Genomic DNA, 25,758 nt, shown 5'->3' on the forward strand with positions numbered 1-25,758 from the left:
CGGGCCCCCCGGCGCCGGCCGCGGTGCGGGGCTCCCCGTGACGCATGCGCCGTGCCGCGGCGGGCGCGGGGGGGTGCGCGGCCCGAAGCGTTCACTGCGCTCCGCAGGCAGCATCGGTGCCGGCAGCTCGTCCGTCGGCAACAGCGAGTCGGGGAACGGGCCGCTCCCGGCATGGGGCGCTGCTGGGGTCAGCCCCTTGGCTGGGTCCTGCGCGCCCCCGGGTTCTGCCTGCGGCGCCGCCCGCGGGGCCTGTAGGGGCGGCCGCGCCGCGCCTGGCCGGGGGCAGCGGCGGCATGAGGAGCCGCTGCGGCCGCCAGCAGTGAATGGGCGTAAGGGCGGAGCGGGAGGAGACGGAGCCGCCGCCGGTGCTGCTGCTGCAGCCGCTGCCGCCGCCGCAATGTCTCAGGAGAAAATGGAGCTGGACCTGGAGCTGCCGCCGGGGAGCGCCGCGGCCCCGAGCGACGGGGGCGGCCTGAGGAGATCCAACAGCGCCCCCCTGATCCACGGGCTCAGGTGAGCGCGGCCCGGCCCGGCCTGTCCGGCAGCTGCGGGGCCCTCAGCCCCGGCTCAGGCTGCCAAGTGCGCGAGTTTGGTCGCCGCTGTGCTGGGGGAGGGGGTCCCTTTCCCCTTATCTGTAATCCCGGGGGTCGCTCCCTGTTTATCCAGGCCTGTCTGGAGCCGTGCTGCACACCCCCGTCCCGCAGCGCCAAGGCGTGGGCGTGCTGTGGGGTGCCTTGCGTCCGTGGGGAAAAGTGAATTCCTCAGTGGTGTCCCAAGCGAGGAGGGCTTTAGGCAAGATCGGTCTCTGCTCCCTGGTAACGATGACAGGACAAGAGAGAGGAAGCGACCGCAAGCTGCAGCAGCGGAGGTTCAGGCTGGACGTTGGAAGAAACTTCTCTGAAAGAGTCGAAGACTTGAACAGGCTGCCCAGGGAAGTGGTCGAATGCACACCCCTGGATGTGGCAGAGATGAGGTCCTGGGGGATGTGGTTTAGCACCAGACTCGATAGAGAACGGTTGGACGCAATGATTTTGAAGGTCTTTTCCAATCAAAATGTTCCTAAGATACCCCTTCGAAGTGTGAAGGGGTGCAAGAAACCCTGAGTAGATGTGCTGTAGCTGTGTTAAAACAGTTTGTTTTCATCTAGGTCTGCTGTAGGTCGTGTAGCTAATTGATGTAAAGGGCACAGCATCAGGGTTGTGGTTGTTACTATAGTGAGCTCTGGGATTTCTCTGATGGTTCAGGTCCGAGGAAAAAGGTTCTCTTCACTGCTGTGAGAATAATTGGGTGAATTAAGTGAAGACTTTTTCATGGGTGCTTGAAAGATACATAAGTTTTGCATTTTGTGTAAAACAATGTATCAGGCTGGATATTAGGAAGAAGTTCTTCACAGAGAGAGTGATTCCCCATTGGAATGGGCTGCCCAGGGAGGTGGTGGAGGCACCGTCCCTGGGGGTCTTCAAGAAAAGACTGGATGAGGCACTTAGTGCCATGGTCTAGTTCACTGGATAGGGCTGGGTGATAGGTTGGACTGGATGATCTTGGAGGTCTCTTCCAACCTGGTTGATTCTATGATTTGGGGTACAAGGGCCAGGAAGATGATCAAGAGAGCTGGAGTACCTCTCTCGTGAAAATAGACTGAGAGAGTTAAGGGTTGTTCAGCCAGGAGAAGAGAAGGCTCCAGGGAGAGCTTAGAACAACCTTCCAGTGTGTGAAGGGGATTACAGGAGAGCTGGGGAGGAACTTTTGACATGGGCTGGGAGTGACAGGACTGGGGGTAATGACTTGAAACTGGAATAATGTAAGTTTAGATGAGACGTTGGGAAGAAATCCTCCGCCACGAGGGTGGTGACAGACTGTAAAAGATTGCCCAGAGAAGTTGTGAAGGCTTCAAGTGTGGAAGCCTTCAGTTTGGATGGGGCTTTGAGCAACCTGGTCTAGCAGGAGTTATCCCTTGCCCATGGCAACTGATTGGAAGTAGATGATCTTTGAGGTCTTTTCCAACCCAAACTATTCCAGGATTTTAAGTATCCTTTGCCCAGGGAGGTGGTGGAGTCACTGTCCCTGGAGGTGTTCAAGAAAAGACTGGATAAGGCACTTAGTGCCATGGTCTAGTTGACTGGCTAGGGCTGGGGGATAGGTTGGACTGGCTGAGCTTGGAGGTCTCTTCCAACCTGGTTGATCCTATGAAGTTTTTCTAGATGTTACTATTCTGGTAGCATGTAATACTGGGAGAAAGACAGGGAGTTGTGTAGATAGCTTGACTTGGATGTTGCCTTCAGCTTGTTGGGAAGGAGGATTGGATGTTTGCCACATGTTCCAATTCTATCTCTCTTCAGTTAATGGGCCAGAGACAGAGGCAGTCTCAGACAACAGCTAGGGGAAAGCTCTCAGATATGTATGTTTTCTTGTATAGATTTGTGTTTGGGTGAGATTATAACCCAAAGTGCAATCCCTTGTCTCCTTTGGGCTGTTGTGAAGTTAGGAGATGCCCCCATCTACTCCGTGTCGTGCCTACCATCTAACTTCAGAGTGATCCATTTGCTGCTAGCAGGAATATGTCTGCAGTTTGGGAGAGGATATTGACAGTAAACTTTATAAAACACAGTATCATACCTGGTAAATTCTGTTGGGCTGGATTGCTGGGTTTTTGACTTAAAATTCATGCTTCTGAATAGAACTACAATAGTGACAAACAAAACTCCTAAACCTTTTGCACCCACATGTACATCACAGTTCAGAGGAAACACTGAGTCTTGCCTCTTCAGTCATGATTTAATGTTAGGCAAACATAACTGTATTTTTTTTTTCACATAATGGTAATGAAACAGCTCTCAGTTTGCATTTCCATGCAGTGCAGAAGTGGCTGATGTTCCTCAGAGAGCTTTCTGAGCAGGTAAATTAATTAGGTACCCAAAATGTGATGTTTTTATAATATCAGCCTTTTTATAAGTTGTTTTTATGAAAGCTGTGAGATCCTTAACACTTGGAAAAAAAACCCAAAGCATCCCATAACTGTGCTGTAAACAAATGATTTAATTCAGGGTTTGGATAGGTAGAGTTAAGCTTGACCCTCTTGCCTTGGAACTGTGCATATGCTATACATTAGGTATAGAATCATAGAATCAAGCAGGTTGGAAGACACCTCCAAGCTCAGCCAGCCCAACCTAGCACCCAGCCCTATCCAGTCAGCCAGACCATGGCACTAAGTGCCCCAGCCAGGCTTGGCTTCAACACCTCCAGCCATGGCCACTCCATCACCTCCCTGGGCAGCCCATTCCAATGCCAATCACTCTCTCTGACAACAACTTCCTAGCAACATCCAGCCTAGACCTCCCCTGGCACAGCTTCAGACTGTGTCCCCTTGTTCTGTTGCTGCTTGCCTGGCAGCAGAGCCCAACCCCACCTGGCTACAGCCTCCCTGCAGGTAGTTGTAGACAGCAGTGAGCTCTGCCCTGAGCTTCCTCTTCTGCAGGCTGCACACCCCCAGCTCCCTAAGCCTCTCCTCATAAGGTTTGTGCTCCAGGCCCCTCCCCAGCTTTGTTGTCCTTCTCTGGACACCTTCCTGCACCTCAACATCTCTCTTGAATTGAGAAGCCCAGAACTGGACACAGCACTCGAGATGTGGCCTAACCAGTGTTGAGTACAAGGGAAGAAGAACCTCCCTTGTCCTACTGCCCACACTGTTCCTGAGCCAGGCCAGGGTGCCATTGGCTCTCCTGCCCACCTGGGCGCACTGCTGGCTTATGCTCAGCCTACTGTCTACCAGTACCCCCAGGTCCCTTTCTTCCTGGCTGCTCTGGTGTTTATACAGATTAAACTGAAATGCCATTGAACTGGTTTGAGGTGGTGGCAGTGGTTTGCCTGTTAGGAATTTTCCAGCAGAATACTGTTTTTGCAAGATTGCAGCTCTTGGCAAGAGACTTCAGTTTTTCCCAGAATGGCTTTGTTGGGTAAACTGAAACAAAACCTCCTGCTCTTGAACTGCTTGCTTTTTCTGCTCTGCCTCCTGCTTTGACTTCTTCACTTACAGATTTAGTAAGGAGCTTGGAGAATGAGTTAACCATAGAGCCAGAGAACGTTTTTAAAGTGGAATATTTTAGATCTAGAGGTTAACCTTTCACAGAGCTGTTGACTCTTGTTTTCACCTCAAATAAAAATGGTTTTTAGTGGTAACTGGAAGAATTTTCTCTGAAAAAGCAAGTCTGAGGTCTGATCAGTTCTGATGTTTTTGCAAGGGTGATTACAAGGAAGAATCTCAATCCAGAGAGAGGAGGCTCAGGGTTGGCCTCATTGCTGTCTACAACTACCTGAAAGGAGGCTGTAGCCAGGTGGGGCTGGCCTCTTCTGCCAAGCAAACAGCAACAGAACAAGGGGACACAGTCTCCTGTTGTGCCAGGGCAGGTCTAGGCTGGATGTTAGGAGGAAGTTGTTGGCAAAGAGAATGATTGGCATTGGAATGGGCTGCCCAGGAAATGGTGGAGTGGCCGTGCCTGGAGGTGTTGAAGCCAAGCCTGGCTGGGGCACTTAGTGCCATGGTCTGGTTGCTTGGGCAGGGCTGGGTGCTAGGTTGGACTGGATCAGCTTGGAGGTCTAACCTGATTGATTCTATGATTCTGTGATGCTGTAGGTTTGTTTTTCCTCTCCCTTCTAGTTAATGCCAAATATTGGACTCAGTCTCTGGTAATGTGTTGCAGAATCATTCCAACCTGTTTCCTCCCTTCAAACCCTGGATTTCTGGATGTACTGTTTAGGCTGCATTTGCTTACCAACCAGTTCACTCAAGACTAAAGAAGCTGTAGCTGCTGGTCACAGCTAGTAAATCTCTTCTCTGAATATCACATCAGAGATTCCTTAAGTTTATCCTGTTCACCTCCTCCCAAGTGGCAGCTGATTGATCTCTTGTAAACTGAGTGAAACCTCTCTGAACATGATAAAGGCTGTCTGGTTGTTTGTTACTTGATGTTTTAGAGGAAGATTCAGTCATCTTTCTTGGCTAAAAACACAGTGCTTCTGCCAGTTGCTGTTGGCTTTTACTTCACAGGACAAGCTTTGTTTATTTTCTTTTATTTGCAGCTAGGTAGAAGTTATGTAAAAGCTCTTAACTGCTGCAATCTAAACTGGAGGATTCTGGTTTGTGATGTGTCTTGAGAATCACAGGCTCACAGGATGTTAGGGATTGGAAGGGACCCAAGGAGATCATCCAGTCCACCCCCCCTGCCAGAGCAGGACAATCCTATCTAATACAGATCACACAGGAACACATCCAGACAGGCCTGGAAAGGCTCCAGGGAAGGAGACTCCACAGCCTCTCTGGGCAGCCTGTGCCAGGGCTCTGGGACCCTTAGAGTAAAGAAATTCCCCCTTGTGTTGAGCTGGAACTCCTGTGCTACAACTTACACCCATTGCTCCTTGTCCTATCCCAGGGAGCAGTGAGCAGAGCCTGTCCCCCCCACTCCTGGCAGCCCTCAGATACTTAGAAACATTGATCAAATCCCCTCTCAGTCTTCTCTTCTCCAGACTAAAATGTCCCAAGTCTTCTCAGCCTCTCCTCACCAGCCATGCCCTCCAGTCCCCCTTGTCATCCTCCTAGCCCTCCACTGGACCCTCTCCAGCAGATCCCTGTCCCTCTTCAACTGGGGAGCCCAAAGCTGAACACAGTATTCAAGATGAGGTCTCAGCAGGGCAGAGTAGAGCGGGAATAGAACCTCCCTTGATCTGCTGGACACACTCTTCCTAATACACCCCAGCATCCCATTGGCCTTTGTGGCCACCAGGGCACATTGCTGTGCCATGGGTAACTTGTTGGCCAAACAAAAGGAGGGATGGCTGTCAGTCTTTACAACAAGTTAATGCTACTGATCCAAAGAGTTTTGAGAAACTGTATTTGTGTGGTGGTTTTGCTCATCCCAAGTTAGCAGCTGAAGCAAAGATCCAACCCAGTGACTCCTTGTGAAAGGAGCTCATTTGATATCAAATAAGGAGTCCTGTGTTATTTCAATGGATGGGTGGGCTGCCTCCTGCTTAGAAGGAAGTGGTCACAGGGTCACAGGATGTTAGGGGTTGGAAGGGACGTCCAAAGATCATCGAGTACAACCCCCCCTGCCAGAGCAGGACCATAGAATCTAGCACAGGTCTCACAGGAACACATCCAGACAGGGCTGGAAAGTCTCCACAGGAAACTCCACAACCTCTCTGAACAGCCTGTGCCAGTGCTCTGGGACCCTTACAGTCAAGAAGGTCTTCATGTTGAGGTGCAACTTCCTGTGCTGTGGTTTCCATCCATTGCCCTTGTCTTACCCCAGGGCACAACTCCCTCTTGACCCCCAGCCCTCAGATATTTATAAACATTGATTAGATCTCCTCTAAGTCTCCATCAGACCAAACAGCCCCAGGTCCTTCAGCCTGTCTTCACAGTGCAGTTCTCCAGCCCCTTCATCATCTTCATAGCCCTCCCTAGGAGATCCCTGTCCCTCTTGAACTGGGGAGCCCCAAACTGAATGCAGTATTGCTGGTGAAGTCTCAGGGCAGAGTAGAGGAGGAGGAGAACCTCTTTTGATCTGCTGGGCACTCTCCTCTTAATGCTCCCCAGGACCCCATTGGCTTCTTGGCCACCAGGTCACATTGCTGTGCCATGGTTAACTTGTTATCCACCAGCACTCCCAGGTCCCTCTCCACAGGGCTGCTCTCCAGCAGATCTCCTCCCAACCTGTACTGGTGCAGTTTATTGCTCCTCCCCAGGTTCAGGACTCTGCACTTAACCCTGTTGAACCTCTGCCCATCTCTGTCTGTCCAAGCCTTGCTGCATGGCCGCACAGCTTTCAAGTGTCTCAGCCAGGCCTCCCAGCTTGGTATCCTACTCAAAAGCCTTAGAGCTTTAAAAACTGGTTTTAGTGTGTGTTTAATTTAACTTCTCCTGGGTGGAAAATTAAAGGTCTAGAAGCTATTAAATATTTGTAGTGATAAAAATGTGTCAAGGCACTGTGTGTTTTAATTCTGTTATCTATGGCATTGAAACTGGTTTCAGTTCTTGATTATATGCCATGTATACATCTGTTCTGGTGGGTGACGTCTGAAGCAATATGCAACCTGCAGCCATTCCAAACATCAATTCCCACACAGATGATCTATCTTACTGGTTTTTTTTTTCCCACCTATTCTGAAGACTCAATATGATTAATTAAAATCATTAATCAAAGCAGCTGAGACTTGGAAGAAGAGCAAATTTGATTTCCGCTCGCTGCCAGCACAGCCAAAAGTGTTCTTATGTACCTGTCTCTTGGGTGCTTTGTCCTGAAATGCTGCCTGGCATAGCATTGGAAGCTGAGCTTGCACCAAGAGGTGTTTTTTGATGGGAAGGAAATGGCTTTTGCATTTGACTTTGTTTCTTTCCACAGTGATAACTCCCAGGTGTTCCAGGCTAGCGTTCTGCGAACCCGCAGGAACAGCACCACGGTTATGAATCGCCAGAGTTTGGTAAGGAAGCTATTAGTCTTGCCACAGAAGTGTGGCAAACAGGATTAAAGAAGAAAATGAGGCTGTGGTCTGTGAAAACAATGCCATGTTTTCAGAGACAAGGCTCTAGGTTGGGGCATGAATGTGCTGCTCAGAGAGAGAAAGGTTATTTCTAGACTGTTTGGCCCTGGAGAGTACTTAGAGTGCATTGTGATCGTCACTGCTTTAATAAACTGCAAACTTGCCTTTTATACATATTTACTAGGTGTAAATACACATAGTTATAGAATCATAGAATCAGTCAGGGTTGGAAAGGACCACAAGGAGCAGCCAGTTCAAACTCCCCTGCCATGCCCAGGGACACCCTACCCTAGAGCAGGCTGCACACAGCCTCAGCCAGCCTGGCCTCAAACACCTCCAGTCATGGGGCCTCAACCACCTCCCTGGGCAACCCATTCCAGCCTCTCACCACTCTCATGCTCAACAACTTCCTCCTCATGTTGAGGCTGAATCTCCCCACCTTCAGGTTTGCTCCATTCCCTGTAGTCCTGTCACTCCCTGATATCCTGAAAAGTCCCTCCCCAGCTTTTTTGTAGGTCCCCTTCAGATCCTGGAAGGGCACAAGAAGGTCACCTGGGAGCCTCCTCTTCTCCAGACTGAACAGCCCCAACTCTTTCAGTCGATCCTCGTAGAAGAGGTGCTCCAGTCAGGAGCCAGGCTGGATGAGACTGTGTGCAGCCTGATCTAGGGTAGGGGGCTTATGGCAGGGGGCTTGGAACTAGATGATCCATGTGGTCCCTTCCAACCCTGACTGAATTTAGATGTCCTTGCCCAGAACCTACTTGAAGGCAGGAGCTAGTATTCTGATGTCCTTAGCTCTTTGATATTCTTAACCCTTCACCTTAACTTCGAGGTTATTAAAAATCATCCTGAAAGTTAAACTTCTTTTCTTCACTCCCAGCTGACCAGGTGCTAACAAAATACAGCTGACATTTTGTTATGCTCAGAGTCAAGTGCTCCATTTTCTGCTGGATTAGTTCCTTGTCCACTCAGAAGTATCTTTGAACTCCCATCCAGTCTGTGGTTGTGTTGAAAGTGGTAGAAGTTGGGAAGGAGCTCAGAGATCATCTCAGCCTGCTGTGATATTAATTCAGGATCACCTGTAGAGAAATTAACCTTGTGACCATAATTAAACTTCCAATATTAAGGACCCTAAGCAACCTCACACAGTATTCTTCCTTTAGCAAGCAAGTGTATGTGTCACAAACTTAGAGATGCTCTAAGGAGATAGATGACATCTACAGTGAGTAGGTGCTAAAGTCTCCTTCAAACCACACCTCTTTGTGTTTAGAGAGAACAATTCGAGTTGTATTGCAGTCTGAGCTGTAATAAAGAGGGTGAAAAGATTCAGTAAGTGCCTGAAACTCTGTTAATTTCGTGTGCTAAGTACAGCTAAACATGTTTACGTTTTGTTAAAGTGTGGAAAAGAGTTGATGAGTATTTGTCCAATCTGTGTTGGGTTCTCTGGGAGGGGAACAATAGGAGTTGCTAAAAGGCTCTGGTAACTGAAGGTCAAACTCTAGCCCCATCTTCAGGGCCGGTGTGGTTGTTCGCCTTGCTCAGCTTCTCCAAGCCTCAGACTCCAGCTCTGTCATTTATGCCACTTGAAGAATTAAACTGCAGTTTTCTGACACCACATGCCAAGAAAAGGTCAGTTAGGCCACTGCTTGTTTCCTTCCAGTAGCTATCAGTGGCATCTAAGCAAGCAAATGTTTTGGTGGGTTTGTGTGGTTGGTTTGTTGTTTGTTTGTTTCATTTGATGCTTAAGCAAAGCATTTTCATCTGTGGTTAGGTGTGGAGGTGCTGTATTTTGAAAGCATTGGGCTTTGTTTTGATTTATGTTTATTAAAGCTCAGTAAGTTCCCTGTTCCAGTTATGGAGCAAAGCTGGAGTGAGGAGGAAATTGTTCAGTGTGAGAGTGGTGAGAGGCTGGAATGGGTTGCCCAGGGAGGTGGTTGAGGCCCCAGCCCTGGTGGTGTTTGGCTGGGTGAGGTTGTGTGCAGCCTGCTCTAGGGTAGAGTGTCCCTGGGCATGGCAGGGGGGTTGTAACTGGCTGCTCCTTGTGGTCCCTTCCAACCCTGACTGATTCTATGATTCATTTCACTGCGTGGCCCCACAAAATGCTTGTGTTGGCAGAAGGCAGAGGGCACTGCAGGGACAGCAATGGAAGGGCAGAGGTGCTGAGGCAGGTGGCTGCTTACTTTGGCTCTGCTGCCTGCCACACTGACTCTTCTGAGACTTTGCTGTCTAACATACTGGAGAAAGGGGGGAAGGAAGAGGTGTTTCTCTTCCAGCTGGTAGCCTAAGAGTTTGCAGTGGATTTTATCAAGCTTTATGCTCTCTTAAAACATTAGAGATTTGAGCAACATAAATCAATCTGCTTTAACAAGTAACTTTTAAAGGTGTCCAATGTTTCTTTTCACAAAAATTTAATCACAAAAGTATGAAGATGAGAAACATGTGAAAGGAAAATATATTCTGAGAAGATAACCAGTTTTAATTCCTGAAGTTTGAATGTGCATGGTTTGATCATAGCATTTCAGTGAGATCTTGTTGCAAACAGTGACAAAATCAACAGAAAATTATTGTTAGTGACACCCTCTCTGATTTCATCCCAATAGGTGAGGCTCTGGAGAAGCAATAAAGAAGGGTTTTGACTCTTTGTTAGCCTTGCAGCTGATTGTTTTTCACCTCTCAAAGCACTCTTGTAGGGAGACAACAATCCAGGAACCTTTTTCTGCACAACACATAGTTTGGGCTTTGTGTTGTAAAAGAATCTATGGAGGAACCTTCTGGATCACTTCAATGAAAATATTTATGCAACCATAAGTATTATAAGTGGCAGTGGGCTAGTTTAAAACAGCTTCATTCTGTAGGAGAGGTTTGTTGGCTGCTAGTTGCCTGGAAATGAAGTGAAAGCCAGGCTGATAGCAATTAGCTGTGAGCATGCAAAGCAGTATAGTAGGGAATTACATTATTGTCTTGTCCTTGGAATTACATTATTGTCATGCCCCTGGAATTAGATTATTGTCTTGTCCCTGGAATTGCATTATTGCCATGCTCTTGCATGTAGTTAATGTAGTTTACTGCATCCAGTTCTGGAGCCCCCATTACAAGAAGGATGTGAAGATGCTGGAGCTTGTCCAGAGCAGGGCCAGGAGGATGCTGAGAGGGCTGCAGCAGCTCTGCTGTGAGCACAGACTGAAAGAGTTGGGGCTGTTGAGTCTGGAGAAGAGGAGGCTCCCAGGTGACCTTCTTGTGGCCTTCCAGGATCTGAAGTGGGCTCCAAAAAAGCTGGGGAGGGACTTTTGAGGCTGTGAGAGAGTGACAGGACTGGGGGGAGATGGGTAGGTTCAGGCTGGCCATGAGGAGGAAGTTGTTCATCATGAGAGTGCTGAGAGGCTGGAACGGGCTGTGTTGAGCCCCCGTGGCTGGAGGTGTTTGAGGCCAGGCTGGCTGAGGCTGTGTGCAGCCTGCTCTAGGGTAGGGTGTCCCTGGGCATGGCAGGGAGGTTGGAACTGGCTGCTCCTTGTGGTCCCTTCCAACCCTGCCTGATGCTATGACTCTAGTTCACATATACTGAGAACATTATAAATGGTTTGGGGGTGTTTTGTTGTTTTTTTTAGTTGCTTTTTTATTTTGATGTTTTTCATTTGGGATAGCACTGCAGAGTGGTCCCCAACCTTGCTGCTCCTTTCCCTCCCTTCTGCAGTTTCTAAGTGTGCTTTAATTGTCTCTGGCTTTGTTTTGCAGTTTGTGTCATCATCTCCCATCCGTATGCCTAGCAGCCGGCTTCATCAGATCAAGCAGGTAAGCAGAGGTTCTCATTTATGTTTGTGAGTGATTGCTTTCTGGGTGTTGTTTTTTTTTTTGCAGTCTTTGTGATGTCCTCAAAATGGCTATAGATTTTATTTTAGGGCAGCCTACTGCAGTCTGTCACTTCAAAGAGTTTTCCAAAGCAGAGGCTGTGTCTTGTCTACAGAATTTCATCAAATAGAAAGCATTCTTAGGGTGAGAAGAAGCTTTGAGCAGAAAGAGAAATCTTCAAGTGGACATTTTATAAAGGAAACTTGCAATGTAAAGCCTTAAAGTTTCACCATGGGTTTGGCAGGAGTGCCAGCACAAATATTCAGGGCCAATAACAAAGTGTTCCTTGACTGGTGTTGGCACAATGCTTCAGAAAATGAACTGGGTAAGAAAGAGCTGCCTGAAAAATAATTTGGGCTCTTTTGGTTGGGCTGGTTTTCATCTGTATAACTTTCTTATCCAGATCACTGTGCTTGGGCTGTCACACCGTGAGCTGAGGGAGGGGGAAGGGCACAAGAGCAAACGCTTGGGAAGAGGGGGGTGGAGTGGTGGCAGATACCTGAGCAGGCTTAAATAGCAGTGCTCCCAGACAGCAGACTGCAGTCTGGAGACTCGGGGTTTAAAGTCAGCAAGCTAAAACTCATGTGGCTCCTCCATCTTGCATGCTGATGTGTTAGTTCACTGCTGCCTCATCTTCAGCTCCTCTCTACCAGCACCCCCAGCTCCCTCTCTGCCTGGCTGCTCTCAGCCACTCTGGCCCCAGCCTGTAGCACTGCTTGGGGTTGTTGTGGCCAAAGTGTCGAACCCTGCACTTGGCTTTGTTCAATCTCATCCCCTTGGCCTCTGCCCACCCATGCAGCCTGGCCAGGTCTCTCTGCAGGGCTCTGCTACCCTCCAACAGCTCCACAGCTGCTCCTAGCTTGGTGTCATCTGCAAACCTACTGATGCTGGACTCAATCCCCTGCTCCAGATCATCAATAAAGATGTTGAACAGGACTGTGCCCAGCACTGATCCTTGGGGCACACCACTGGTGCTAGCTGCCAGCTGGATGTGGCACCATTCACCACCACTCTCTGGGCCCAGTCCTCCAGCCCCATATCAGGGTGAATCTGTCCAAGCCATGAGCTGCCAGCTGTGCCAGGAGCTTGTTGTGGCAGATGGTGCCAAAGGCTTTGCTGCAGTCCAGGCAGACTACATCCACCCCAATGCCCCACACTCACCAGGCAGGGAACCTGATCATAAAAGGAGAGCATGTTGGTCAGGCAGGACCTGCCCTTCCTAAACCCATCCTGGCTGGGCCTGATCCCTGCAGGTGCTGTGTGATGGCACTCAAGGTGACCTGTCCCATGCTGACTTTAATTTTGCATCTTTGATCTGTATTAGGAAATATTTTATGGATGCTTTAGGAAAACAAAAAGACAAACCTAAATCCCAGTTTCATTACATGCAGTGCAGTGTCCTGCAAATGAAATGCTGGCAAGTGTCTAGTTAGTTCCTAATCTATAGAATAAGGTAAGAATCCAGCCTTGCTTGTGAGGATTATCTGTGCTGGTTTCTACTTTGTGAAATATCATTGTGCCAGATTCATAAAGTTAGTCCAGCACAGGCAGATTTTTTTGGTCCATGTTTAAAGAAACGTGGCCAGCAGAATGAAGGAGGTGATTCTGCTCTTCTACTCTGCTCACCTGGAGCACTGCATCCAGTTCTGGGGCTACCAACACAAGAGAGACATGGAAGGGCTGGAGTGGGTCAGGAGGAGAGCCACAAAGATGATCAGAGAGCTGGAGCAGCTCTGCTATGGGGACAGAGTCTAAGAATTGGGGTTGTTCAGCCTGGAGAAGAGAAGGCTGTGAGAGACCTTAGAGCTGCATTTCAGTGTCTAAAGGGGACCTGACAGGACAAAAGGTAATGAGTTTAAACTTGAAGAGGGAAGATTTAGACTACATGTTAGAAAGAAGCTCTTTACAGTGAGGGTGGTGAGACACTGGAACAGGTTGGCCAGGGAGCCTGTGGCTGCTCTCTCCCTGAAGGTGTTAAAGGCCAGGTTGGATGAGGCCTTGGGCAGCCTGGGCTAGTGAGAGGTGTCCCTTCCTATGGCATGGGATTGGAACTGGATGATCCTTGAGGTCCCTTCCAACCTAAACCATTGTATGACCTACAGGAAGGCTGGGGAGGGACTGTTCAGAAGGGCCTGGGGTGACAGGGTGAGGGGCAATGGTTTGAAACTGGAGCAGGGGAGGTGCAAATTGGACACAAGGAGGAAGTTCTGCAGAATGAGAGTGGTGAAACACTGGAACAGGTTGCTCAGGGATGTAGGTGAGGCCTTGTCTCTGGAGGCATTCAAAATCAGACTCTCTGGGCAGTCTGATCTACTTGGAGGTGTCCTTGCTGACAGTGGGGTTGGACAAGATGTCCTTTGAGGTCAGCGCACTGTGAATCTGTGACTTACTCAGTTTTCCTACCTCTTCACCTACTGTTTTCACTACCTCTTCAATAGTAGTGACAATAAAAAAGCTGCTTGAGAAACAGCAGCTCCCAGAAGCACTCCCTGTGTGCTGTCTCTTGCTACATCTCTTTCCCACCTTCTCCCCTCACTCCTTTTGGTGGAGTGAGAACTTAAGGTTGTTGTTACTTAACAGAGTTCAGTTTAGTTTTCCACATACCAAAGTGAAATGAAATGAGCTTTTCTGACTTGGGTTATTTAGCCTGGAGAAGAAGAGGCTCAAAGCAGACCTCATTGCTGTCTGCAGCTCCCTAAAGGGAGGCTGCAGCCAGGTGGGGTTGGGCTCTTCTGCCAGGCAAGCAGCAATAGAACAAGGGGACACAGTCTGAAGCTGTGCCAGGGGAGGTCTAGGCTGGATGTGAGGAGGAAGTTGTTGTCAGAGAGAGTGATTGGCATTGGAATGGGCTGCCCAGGGAGGTGGTGGAGTGGCTGTGCCTGGAGGTGTTGCAGCCAAGCCTGGCTGGGGCACTTAGTGCCATGGCCTGGTTGATTGGCTAGGGCTGGGTGCTAGGTTGGACTGGATGATCTTGGAGCTCTCTTCCAACCTGCTTGATTCCATGATTCTGTGATTTGCTGTATCAAAGCTTTTGGGGTTTTTTTTTGTTTGTTTTTTTTAATCCCAATTTTTCATCTTCACATCTTTTAGGAGGAAGGAATGAATTTGCTGAACAGAGAAACAGTACATGAAAGGTAAGCATTAAGGCAAACTGGAACAGTTAATGCAGTCTTCTGTGGGCCTGGGACAATACATTTCTTTTCTTCTTTATAGAGAAGTGCAAGTAGCAATGCAGATGAGCCACTCATGGGAGGAGAGCTTGAGCCTGGTAATGCATTCATGCTTCAATTTGTGTTTCTATTATCAGTATCAGGACACTAGAGACTCTCTGCTGTCAACATTTTCTTTTCTGGTTTCACCTGCAGTTAAGGTGTTAATATATCACTGCTTTAGCTCAGCCATTTCTCCCACTAACAAGGCATAAACTGATCTGTAATTGGAGGATACCTGTGGGTTCCTTGGGCTGATGTGTCAAAAGGACATTGCATGGATGTCTGCCTGTGCAGATTTTCTTCCATCTTCTGCCATCAAGTAAGGTTTAAAGATGCTTTTTTGTTGTTGTAGTTCTTGTTGGGCATAAGCTCATAAATGGCTACCTAAAAATTCTGGATGTGATGGAGGATAACCATGGAGTCTTACTTAATTCCACACCAGTTAGTCCTCTCCATGCTGAGGTCCTTGTCAGATTTATTGTATGTGCTGTTTGCAGAGCGACAATGATTTTGAGAAGTCCTCATCACCAAAGCAAGTGGACTTTGTCCCAGTTTCTCCAGCTCCTTCACCTACCAGAGGAATAGGGAAGGTGAGCAAAACGTGGGGATAATCATTTGGAGGAGTGCTAAATGAATTCAACCATAGAATCAGGCAGGGTTGGAAGGGACCACAAGGAGCAGCCAGTTCCAACCCCCCTGCCATGCCCAGGGACACCCTACCCTAGAGCAGGCTGCACACAGCCTCAGCCAGCCTGGCCTCAAACACCTCCAGCCATGGGGCCTCAACCACCTCCCTGGGCAACCCATTCCAGCCTCTCACCACTCTCCTGTTCAACAGCTTCCTCCTCACCTCCAGCTTTGCTCCATTCCCCCCAGTCCTGTCACTCCCTGATATCTTGAAAAGTCCCTTCCCAGTTTTTTTGTAGGCCCCCTTCTGCTGCAGCCCAGGCTCTGCTTGGCTTTCTGGGCTGCAAGTGCACACTGCTGGCTCCTGTGGAGCTTCTCCTCCAGCAGCACCCCCAAGTCCCTCTCGTCAGGGCTGCTCTCCAGCCACTCACTGCCCAGCCTGGATTTGTTCTTGGAATTGCCCTGACCCAGATGCAGGACCCTGCACTTGGTCTTGTAGCAAACCAAATCATAAGCAAAAAGATGAAGCCACCTGCTCCTTTCTACCTCAGCTGCAAACAAGAAGCTAGAGAGTGAACAAAAAAAACCCCACCCTGAAACCCCTGGTCCAGAAACCACCAGCTGGCAGCTGCATGTCTTGTGGTTGTGCATCTATGTGGAGTGTTCAGCTGTTAGTCTGTGGTTAACAAACCTCATTCTTCATTTGCTGCCTTCTGGGGATAGTTTCTGATTTAAAATGCCTGGTTATCACAGAGTGGTAGACGTTGGAAGATGGTGGAGATCATCCCTTGCCAAAGCAGGTTCACTTAGGGCAGGTCACAGAGGAACACATCCAGGTGGGTGTTGAAAGTCTCCAGAGAAGGAGACTCAGCAGTCTGTCTGGGCAGCCTGCTCCAGGGCTGCAGCAGCAGCTGACAGCAAAGAAGTTTTTCCTCAAGTTGAGGTGGAACCTGCTGGGTTGCCCCTCCTGCTGTCACTGGGCACCTTTGAAAAGAGACTGCTCCCTCCTACTTCACACCTACCCTTAAGGTATCTGTAAACACTGATCAGATCCCCTCTCAGCCCTTCCTTCTCCAGACTAAACAGCCCCAGGCCCCTCAGCCTCTCCTTCTCACAGAGATGCTCCAGTCCCCTCAGCATCTTTGTGGCCTCCACTGTACTCTCTCCGGTAGTTCCCCATCTGTCTTGAGCTGGGGAGCTCAGAACTGGACACCACTCCAGATGAGGCCTCAGTAGAGTTAACCAGGCTGTGTTAACTGCCTTAACCAGACCAGGCTGAAATAAATCCTTGTCAATTTGATGTATTCTACATGACAGTAGAATCTGCTCTATTTTTTAGTTAGCTTTCTTTTGAGTACCAAGACATGGTATCTCTGTACACCCAGCCCCAGGGACTGGTTGCTTCTGTTGGTAGTGAGTTGCTTGTTTACTGCCATAAAGATTGGTTCTTGCCACATCACAGATTTTTTTGGTTGGAAAAGTCCTTTAAAAGTCCAAGCATTATCTGACTCTGCTAGGTCAGGTCTTCTGAACACCTCTGGGGATGGTGATTCAGCCATCTCCCTGGGGAGCCTATGCAACGGTTTGAAAACCCTTCCAGTGAAAAAGTTTCTTCTAATACCCAACCTAAACCTCCCCTGGTGCAACTTGGGGATATTTCCTTGTGTTTTGTTACTGGGGAGAGGAGACCAATACCCACCCCACTACAACCTCCTTGCAGGTAAATCCAGAAGGTCTCCCTTCAGCCTCCTCTTCTCCAGACTGAACATCTCCAGTTCCCTCACCCACTCCTCATAAGACTTAGTGCCATGGTCTGGTTGATTGGCTAGGGCTGGGTGCTAGGTTGGACTGGATGAGCTTGGAGGTCTCTTCCAACCTGCCTGATTCTATGATTCTTCTCCAGACCCTTCACCAGCTTTGCTGCAGCTCCTGGCCTGCAGAAAACAGAGCAGCTTAAAGACTTTCACAACAGAAGAATGTGGAGTAGTCCTAAGGGTTGTGTCCCTTGAGCTGTGAAGTGGACATTCTTTGGCACCACTGAGTATGCCAGGCTTCCCTCCTCTGCACACTGAACAGGCCACAGGCCTAACACAACAGTGGTCTTGCAACAAACAGCACTTTTGCATAGCAGTGTTCACTGAGATTATTAACTGAAGGTACACCTAAACTATCAGCTCATCACAAAAAAAGAACTCAGGGACAGGAAGGTAAACAGTAATTAGTCAAGGTCATGAGGAAGACTTAAAGGGGCACCTGAGGAACATAAAGGTTAACATCTAATGTTAACATCCATGAGAATGGTCAGCGGCCTGGAGCACCTCTTCTGTGAGGATAGGCTGAGGGAGTTGGGCTTGTTTAGTCTGGGGAAGAGAAGGCTCTGAGGAGACCTTGTTGTGGCCTTCCAGTATCTGAAGGGCTCTACAAGAAAGCTGAGGAAGGACTTTTTAGGATGTCAGATAGTGACAGGACTGAGGAGTATGGATCCAAGCTAGAGGAGGGGAGATTCAGATTAGACAGTAGTAAGAAGTTCTTGACCATGAGAGTGGTGAGACACTGGAACAGGTTGCCCAGGGAGGTGATGGAAGCCTCATCCTTGGCTCTTTTTAAGGTCAGCCTTTATGTGGCTCTGGGCAAACTGATCTAGTGTGAGGTGTCCCTGCCCATGGTAGGGGGGTTGGAACTAGATGATCTTTGAGGTCCCTTCCAACCCTGACAATTCTGTATTCACTGCAGATCTGGAGGCAGAGAGCCTCCCAGCTGTCTGCAGCTGTTATTGCTGTGTGCTGAGTAAGGGCAGAGTGTGAGCTCGAACAGCTCTGAGGTGGTTGATTTAAGTGCCTGTGATGCAGTGTTTACACTTCAGTAACACCAACTCTTTACCCCACAGCAATGCTTCTCACCATCTTTGCAAAGCTTGGTGAGCAGCAGTGGCTTACCTCCGAGCACCAGCCCGAGCCCAACAAGAAGGTTTTCAAGGTAAGCAGCAGGTCACATCAATGCCAGCAGCCTGGCACAGCTCCTGCCAGCAGGCTTTTGAAGGGCCAGAGCTGCTTGCATACATAATTGGTTTCTGATCACCAGTTCAACTTTAGACCCTCATATAAACTTGAGGTTTTACTCTCAAATAGATGTTAACATCCTCATGGCACTGGGAAAGCCTGGATAGGGCACTTAGTGCCATGGTCTAGTTGATTGGATAAGGCTGGGTGCTAGGTTGGACTGGATGAGCTTGGAGGTGTCTTCCAACCTGGCTGATTCTGTGATTCTCAGTGTAGTCTCTGGTGTTGCTCTTAAGCACATTTGAAGTAACTGAATTGAATTTTAAGGGGGGGGGAAAGCCAAATAGATGTAGAGTTTGTTATTGGTTGTGTTTTCAGTTGGGTTGGGTACTGGTTTGAGTGAGGTGAGCATGCAGTTGTATACTGGGCAAAGAGCACAGCCTGTCTGGTGAAATTGAGAGTGCCCCAGCTGGGAAATAATGTGATTCAGCTTTCTCTGTCAAGGTTTGTGCTTGCTGGTCTGATAAGACAAAAAAACAGAGAGGAATTCCTTTGGCTAAGCTGTTTTAATGCCTGTTCTTTGTGTTTAGCAATCATTCATTTGTTCTCCAAGTGTCTTTTGATGCTTTTGCATGTTCTCAGCCTTCCTTTGTGGCTGGTGATGTGAGTGTAACACATGCCTTCTTTTTAGCAGGAGAAGCCAGAGCCCAAGCAACTGCCTTCGACCAAGTGTTCTTGGGTCAATCAAAAGAAAAGGTACAGTGTTTGCTTCTGCCTCCTGCTACAGCCCAGCTTGTGCTTGTGAGAGCAATGCATGCAGCTTTCTCCATCATCCTGCTCAATCACTGTTGCTTCAGAGAGCTGCAGCAAGAGGAGGTATTGCAGATAACCTCATAAATGGAGCTGTCTGTAGAGATAAACCAGAAAAAATAGTTACCCTGGTGGTTAGTTGGTCTTGGTTCTAGTTTAAATGTCCCTGAGGCTCAGAATATAGCTAACAGAACCAATACAATTATAGAATGCCTTCTCTTCTTCCCCCCCTCCTTTTGGAAAGAAAAGAATTAGATGTAAAAAGGAAGAGGATAAAGCACCACACCCAAATAAATAGCCTTGATTTTGGAAGTTAGAAAAGAAAAGAACAACTTGAACAATAAATGAAAAGGTATTTAAGGTAGGGGAGTTACAAAGAGGTATAGGGAAGGGGAAAATAAGATACTACATATATATATGTACACAACCATATTGATGGCAATGGGTTTGTCCACCACGTGGTAAAACAAAGAGCAGCAGGAACAAAAGGGTGGTGCAGGGAAGCAGGGTAAGAGAGAGAGAAAGAGGAAGTTCCTCTTCTTTTATAGGGGGCTACATAGGAAGTGGGAGTGGGCCAACCACTACATCTGGAGTCAGGTTCAGACTCACCCCCAGGGAGGAGTCAGGAGGACCTGAGGTCAGGTTCAAGACCACCCCCCAGGAGGGTTAATCCTTTATGCTGTTCCATGTCTATCAATATCTGAGGGCTGGGGATCAGAAAGGGACAGGGACAGCCTCTGCTCACTTGTGCCCTGAGATAGGACAAGGGGCACTGGATGGAAACTGCAGCACAGGAAGTTGCACCTCAACAAGAGGAAGAACTTCTTGAGTGTAAGGGTCCCAGAGCACTGGCACAGGCTGCCCAGAGAGGTTGTGTAGTCTCCTTCTCTGGAGCCTTTCCAGCCCTGTCTGGATGTGTTCCTGTGTGACCTGAGCTAGATTCTATGCTCTGGCAGGGGAGTTGGACTCAAAGTTCTCCAGAGGTTCTGTTACAGCCTATTTAAGTAGACATATGTCTGTCCTCTCTCCAACTCAAGTATTTGGAAACCAAAGTCAATGTATATGCTTAGTGGTAATCCTGGAGCTTCCTCTTGCTTGTTTGCCTCTTGCAAGCAGTTTTCTTTATTCTCAGCTCCTTTGCTTTGGCAGAGCCAGACAACGAACTGGTAGCTGAAGAAACTGAAACAAAAGATGATTCTTCTGCTTGATATCTACACTGCAGTTCATAACTCACCACATTGTACTGTAGCTCAGACTAGAAAGTAGAGTCTTGAAAATTTCAGCATCAGACTTCTGTTCTACACAGAAAATGATGCTCAGTGTATTGTAACAAGTTCAAACCCCTCTCTAGAGATACACTGAAAGCAAACTTCCCTTTAAATGAGTAGTAATTTTTTCCCTCTCTCCTTATCTCTTTGCTAAAGGTGTAACAGAGATGGAAGATCATCCAAAAAGATTATTTCAAGGATCCACCAACATGCTTAGCCCTGAAGTTTCCCATCAGGCAGACCTTGGAGGATGGTAAATGCTGTGCTGTTTATGGTGTTGATTTCACAGAGTTATTGAGGCTGTTATGGACCTCTGTGAGCATCAAGTCCAGCCTATGGCCCAAACCATCACATTGGCACTGAGTGCCACATCCAGTCTTTCTTTAAACACCTCCATGGACACAGGCTCCACTCTGGGCAGTCTGTTCCAGTGCCTAATTTCCCTTTCCCTGAGGAAGTGCTTCCTGACATCCGACCTAACCCTCCCCTGACACAGCTTCAGGCCATACCCTCTCATCTTGGCACAAGCTGCCTGGGAGCAGAGCCTGACCCCCACCTTACTACAGCTTCCCTTCAGGTAGTTGTAGAGGTCCTCCTTGAATTCCCTCTTCTCCAGGCTGGACACCCCCAGCTCCCTCAGCCTCTCCTCATCAGCCTTCCCCAGTCTGGTCGCTCTCCTCTGAACCTGCTCCGGCACCGCAATACCTCTCTTGCAGTGAGGGGCCCAGAGCTGCAAACAGTGCTGAGGTGGGGCCTCACCAGTGCCAGTACAGGAGCAGAATGACAGCCCTGGTCCTGCTGAGTATTCCTGAAACAAGCCAAGATGCCCTTGACCTTCCATGCCAGCTGGGCACACTGCTGGCTCGTGTCCAGCCTGTTGTCACCCAGCACTCCCAGGTCCCTCTGTGCCAGAGCAGAAGCACTGCCAGTCTGTTTCCCATTTAGCAATGGTTGTGCTTGGTGCACAGCTGACTTTGCAGCACTGAGATGATCCCAGTGAACAGGCAGTGATACCACTGCAGCTTCCCAGTGTCTGGGCCTGACTGCTAACATAGCTCCGTGCGTATGGGAGCTGAGCATGTACAGGAAAAGATGCCTTATGACTGGCAACTTTGGCAGTCTAGTTCCAAGCTGCAGTCCAATGTGAGTGCTAATGCTTGTGGGAAGATTAGGGGTGGGTTTTGTCTCTCTGTTTTTTTGTTTCTTTCTCTCCTGCCTGACCCTCCCTGCTGAGAGAAGGTAAAGTACTATGGTAAAAGTCTTAACAACTCAGAATAGCAAGGGACTGTGTCTTAGTCAAGAGGTTAATAGTACATAGGGTGTGCCCACACAGCTCTCAAGACAGGGCTGTTTGCAGTACTCCTGTCCTTTTTGCCTCTCAGCTGTAGCTGTAGACAAGCTTTGAGCCCCTTGCAGTGGCAGTGAGAAAATCCATGTTTTAAAGGTGCTTGAGAACCTTAACCTGTTCTGCACACCCTGTTCACAGCAGGCCTAACAGGACAGGGCAGCTGCTGCATCTGCTCAGATGATGGTGAGAAGAAACTCCCTCAGTGAAAGAGTTCTCAAAGACTGGCACAGGCTGCCCAAGGAGGTGGTTGAATCCCTGTCCCTGGAGGTGTTTCAGAGGCAGAGCTGTGGTGCTGAGGGCCATGGTTTAGCACCAGCCTCGGTAGAGTTAGAGAATGGTTGGCCTGGATGATCTGAAAGGCCTTTTCCAGCCAAATCAGTTGTGTGATTCTGTGCTCTCACTAGTGAGAGTTGCAGTGTTGTGTCCTGTGGAATACCTAGAGAGTGGTACAAGTGAAGTGTGCAGAGTTTCTCACCAGCTGGCCTGGCAGAAGTGACCTCTGGACATAAAACTAGCCCAGCACCTTGTAGAAGATGAGGTGAAGCTTGCATTCTGGTGCTTCTAACCTGTACCAGCTTTCCTGGGTGAGCTGAGGGAGGAAATTGGTACCTGTCTGTTTGAGAGTGCAGGGTGTGCAGCTGCAAACTCCTTTCAGATCCTAGGGCTTGCTGTTCCTTACAGAGATGGGCACTGAATTTTAAAAGGGCTTCCTGAGGATGGAAGCTCATGTCTGAAACTGAAGCAGAAGGGGCAGCTCGTTCTCATTCCTGCGTGTTGCTCTCTTTTCAGTCTGTCCTCACACGTTCTGGATGACAACAGAAGCAGTGCAGGCTCTTCCTGTGACTCACCAGCTGAAGGTGGCACCAGCACAGACTCTCCAGTCTCCCTCTCTGACTCCAGATCTCCTTTTTTACCAGTAGATCTTACAGCTAAGTTACCTATCAATTGAAAAGCAGAAGTCACCAGGAAGCAGGCTGGCCAGCACCGAGACTTTCTCTTGTGTGTAACTGATTCTGTTCCTCATAGGAACTTCCAGAACTCTTCTTATTTCTAGAAACCTTCCAGAATAGTTCCTTGAGGAGGAATTCACATTTCTAGTGATTTGTATGACATTTAATACCATGCAGTAAGCAGCCCTGTTTGATGCTGACATCCAATGGACGTTGTCTTGTTGGCACAAGTTGCCAACACTGTGCCCATTCTGCTTGTGGAAGACTTTGCTGTCTAACAGCCATCAGGCAGTGTCCTCACCAATACCAAGTGGTGCTTATAGAGGAGCAGACAACTTTACATTTGTCCTCAGCCCTAAACCCAAGGAAGCAGCTTACTAAATAGTTTTTTATTCCCTGAGTTGAAGATATTTCTATTTTTTGTTCTTCATAGGAAAGAGGGAATGCTGGATGGGGGGGGGAAGGAGGAGGGGATGTGGGGGGGATTGGTTCTTCTGCTCTGTTACAGTTGGCTGTTAATTCTGTGTTCTACTAGATGTCAAAAGAGCAAGTTGGTAGATTGTCAAATGTATGTGTTGGGTCCATTCATGATCATGTCTGCTGTGGTGACTTCATTCCAAAGTAGGTGGGGAACATTCTTCTTTGTATGAGTTTGGGTTTCCTTCCCTCTTTAGGTGATGTGTTTGAGTGACAGGTGTGCTTAGGTAAAGGTCTTTTAATAGAGGAAAAATAGGAACTACGTTTGGAACAAAACCCTAAAGAGCATTTAGCACTTCAGAAGTGCATTATCTTAACAGACATAACTGACCTGGGTGGGGCTAACGCAGTGAATGCCTTTTGACAGGCTGAGGTGATCAACACAATGAACCTCCTGATGTCACTTCCTTAATGGCATCTCCTTACTTCTGCTGCTGGAAACTTCACCTGCTGCATGGAGGCCTCGAATTTGGCAGTCTGAGGTGTCTGAGGACTTTCACCCTGTATTTTGAGAAGCCATTGAGTTGAGGAATTCCGATCTCAACTCTGAAATTCCCCAAGCAGGAGCAGAAAGTTTTTGCCAGTAGCAACCTTGGTTGGTACACAGCTGAAGGTCCCCATCTGTATGTGTGTCTGCAGCTGTGCTAAGTGGCTTCAAGCCTTTCTCTCCAGGGAGGTTCACAAGGAGGCACAATGGTTTCTTTTTAACACTAAATCTGTGTGATAGAACTGGGAGAAGCATGGAAGCTTCCTCAAGTAAGGACAGCAGCCCACTCTAAACTCAGTGGGTGAAGCTTTGATTGACAGCAGGCAGCAAGAGTAGAAATGGGCAGCTTAGAGTGCAAAGACCTGGTGACCTAAGGACCAATGACCACTTTCTGTGTGTCCTTACTGTAGGGAGCAAATAGAATGTATTTAGTAGTTAGACTCAAGGCAGGAGTTGGTTTACTTCTGATTTCATTCCTCTTAACTTATTATCCTGGTCAGTTTACCCATGGCAGTCCCTTCTTCAATCCAGGCTGCCCTCCCTCCCTGTGGCAGATGGAGGCAAAGTTGTGTTTCACATCTGTTTGCTCACCTCTGGCCTGGCTTCAAGTTCACAGTGTCAGGTTTGTGCCAAAGAGTTGCTGTGCATTCGCTCTTCTCTGGTGAGGGCAAGAATTTATTATCATATCATTATTATTATTATTATTATTATTATTATTATTATTATTGTTATTATTCTCTTCTAGAATCTTGCTTATTTCATAAGACTGAACCTCCTGGTGTCTCTTCCAGTTTTCTTTCCAGAAGATGCAGCAGCAGAGGTGTTTCCTAGTTGCATGTGAGTCAACTTGTCTCCTTTTTCTGTTGACTATTTATGCTATTTGACAAAGAAGTGCCAATAAATGGAAAGAGGAAATTGTGTTCTGCTGGGTTTGCACTTTGGTAGAGATGTAACCATGCCCTTGTTCTCCTCTGTGATTAAAAGGTTTGAATGTTAAACCAGAATCTGTCTTCCACCTGCTCTGCTTGGCCTCTACAGTCTCTTCTGTTTTCCTAGTTTCCTAGGAAGACTAAAGGATGAAACTAAACAAAGTCAAAAGACTTCAACAATCTGGTTTATCCCTAGAGGGATTCACAGTGAAAAGGGACTCTTGGTGGCTTTGGGGCTGTTGTTGATGAACACCCCAGGAGCCAGCAGTGGTCACTGGCAGCCCACCAGGCAGCTGTGTGCTGGCTGCATCCAGAGCAGGGAGAGCAGCAGCACATGTAAGGGATTCTGCCCCTCTGCTCTGCTCTGCTCTGCTCTGTGAGACTCCACCTGTACCACTGTATCCAATTCTGTCCAGTTCTGGTGCTTCCAGCACAAGAAGGTCATGAAACTGCTGGAGAGGGTCCAGAGGACGCTATAGAGATGATCAGAAGGTTGGAGCACCTCCTCTATGGGGACAGGCTGGGAGAGTTCAGCTTAGAGAAGAGAAGGCTCCAGGGAGACCTCAGAGCAGCCTTCCAGTGCCTGAAGTGGGTTACAGGAGAGCTGGGGAGGGACTTCTGTCAAAGGCTGGGAGTGATAGCAGGAGGGGCAATGACTGGGGGTGTTCAAGGCCTGGCTGGATGAGGCCTTAAGCAACCTGTTCTAGTGGGAGGTGTCCCTGCCTATCGCAGGGGATTGGAATTGGATGAGCTTTGAGGTCCCTTCCAACCTAAACCATTCTGTGAACATATTCCAAGTAGCCTCAAACCAGCACAACACAGAGGGTTCCTATTCATATTATGTTCATCTTATGTCCACCAAATATTATGCTCAGATATAAAACAAAACATGGAAGTATTTATTATTAGAGAGAAACTTCTTTGGATTCTGCAGCCCTTTCAGGGCACACAGCCACATCCCTCCAGGATTCTGCCACTCCTCTCAAGTGGCACAGTCCCAGAGCCGTGCCTGTGAGCAACACTGGATTGGGCTGCTTGGAAACTCTCCTGCGGGACTGGTTTGGCACTGAAATGGGGTCTTGGGCCAGTGTGCCTTCCTTGACAACTGGGAGGTGTTTTTCTTCCTTCCACCTTCTGCAGCATGCCACAGCTGCTGAGGGAGCTCTGCTAACCATGCCAGTGCCCAGGGGACTTTATTTTTGGAGTAAGCGCTTCGGTAGCTGCTGCATTTAGCAAAGGAACAGAGAGCTCATGTTGGGAGGGAGCTAC

At 48.4% G+C, this 25,758-nt stretch overlaps 1 protein-coding gene across 3 annotated transcripts; it reads left to right on the plus strand.

Annotated features, from left to right (window-relative positions):
- Positions 1 to 72: 72 nt before the first annotated feature.
- On the plus strand, positions 73 to 24,564 carry LOC135183861 (P2R1A-PPP2R2A-interacting phosphatase regulator 1). 3 transcript variants are annotated; one of them, XR_010305741.1, is made up of 11 exons: positions 316 to 513; positions 7,398 to 7,476; positions 11,269 to 11,325; positions 14,473 to 14,516; positions 14,596 to 14,650; positions 15,092 to 15,184; positions 18,109 to 18,197; positions 18,912 to 18,976; positions 20,455 to 20,551; positions 22,436 to 24,182; positions 24,306 to 24,564. XR_010305741.1 is itself a non-coding variant. In XM_064159119.1 (10 exons), the coding sequence occupies exons 1-10, from the start codon at positions 398 to 400 to the stop codon at positions 22,593 to 22,595; spliced, it is 855 nt and encodes a 284-aa protein (XP_064015189.1). In that variant the 5' UTR covers positions 73 to 397; the 3' UTR covers positions 22,596 to 24,564. The 3 variants fall into 3 exon arrangements, 2 of the variants coding, with proteins under 2 accessions (XP_064015189.1, XP_064015188.1); XM_064159119.1 differs by having other exon boundaries at positions 73 to 513; positions 22,436 to 24,564; XM_064159118.1 differs by having other exon boundaries at positions 18,915 to 18,976; positions 22,436 to 24,564.
- The last annotated feature ends 1,194 nt before the right edge of the window (positions 24,565 to 25,758 follow it).

This window comes from Pogoniulus pusillus, chromosome 19 (assembly GCF_015220805.1).
Source record: "Pogoniulus pusillus isolate bPogPus1 chromosome 19, bPogPus1.pri, whole genome shotgun sequence".
Lineage (NCBI taxonomy): Eukaryota > Metazoa > Chordata > Aves > Piciformes > Lybiidae > Pogoniulus > Pogoniulus pusillus.

What these genes read in the sequence shown, in the direction of transcription:
- LOC135183861 (XM_064159119.1), top strand. Translation starts at nt 398, where the DNA reads ATGTCTCAGGAGAAAATGGAGCTGGACCTGGAGCTGCCGCCGGGGAGC. An exon ending in TTATGAATCGCCAGAGTTTG is followed by an intron (nt 7,477 to 11,268) that starts GTAAGGAAGCTA and finishes TTTGTTTTGCAG; the next exon opens with TTTGTGTCATCATCTCCCAT. An exon ending in GGGAGGAGAGCTTGAGCCTG is followed by an intron (nt 14,651 to 15,091) that starts GTAATGCATTCA and finishes TGCTGTTTGCAG; the next exon opens with AGCGACAATGATTTTGAGAA.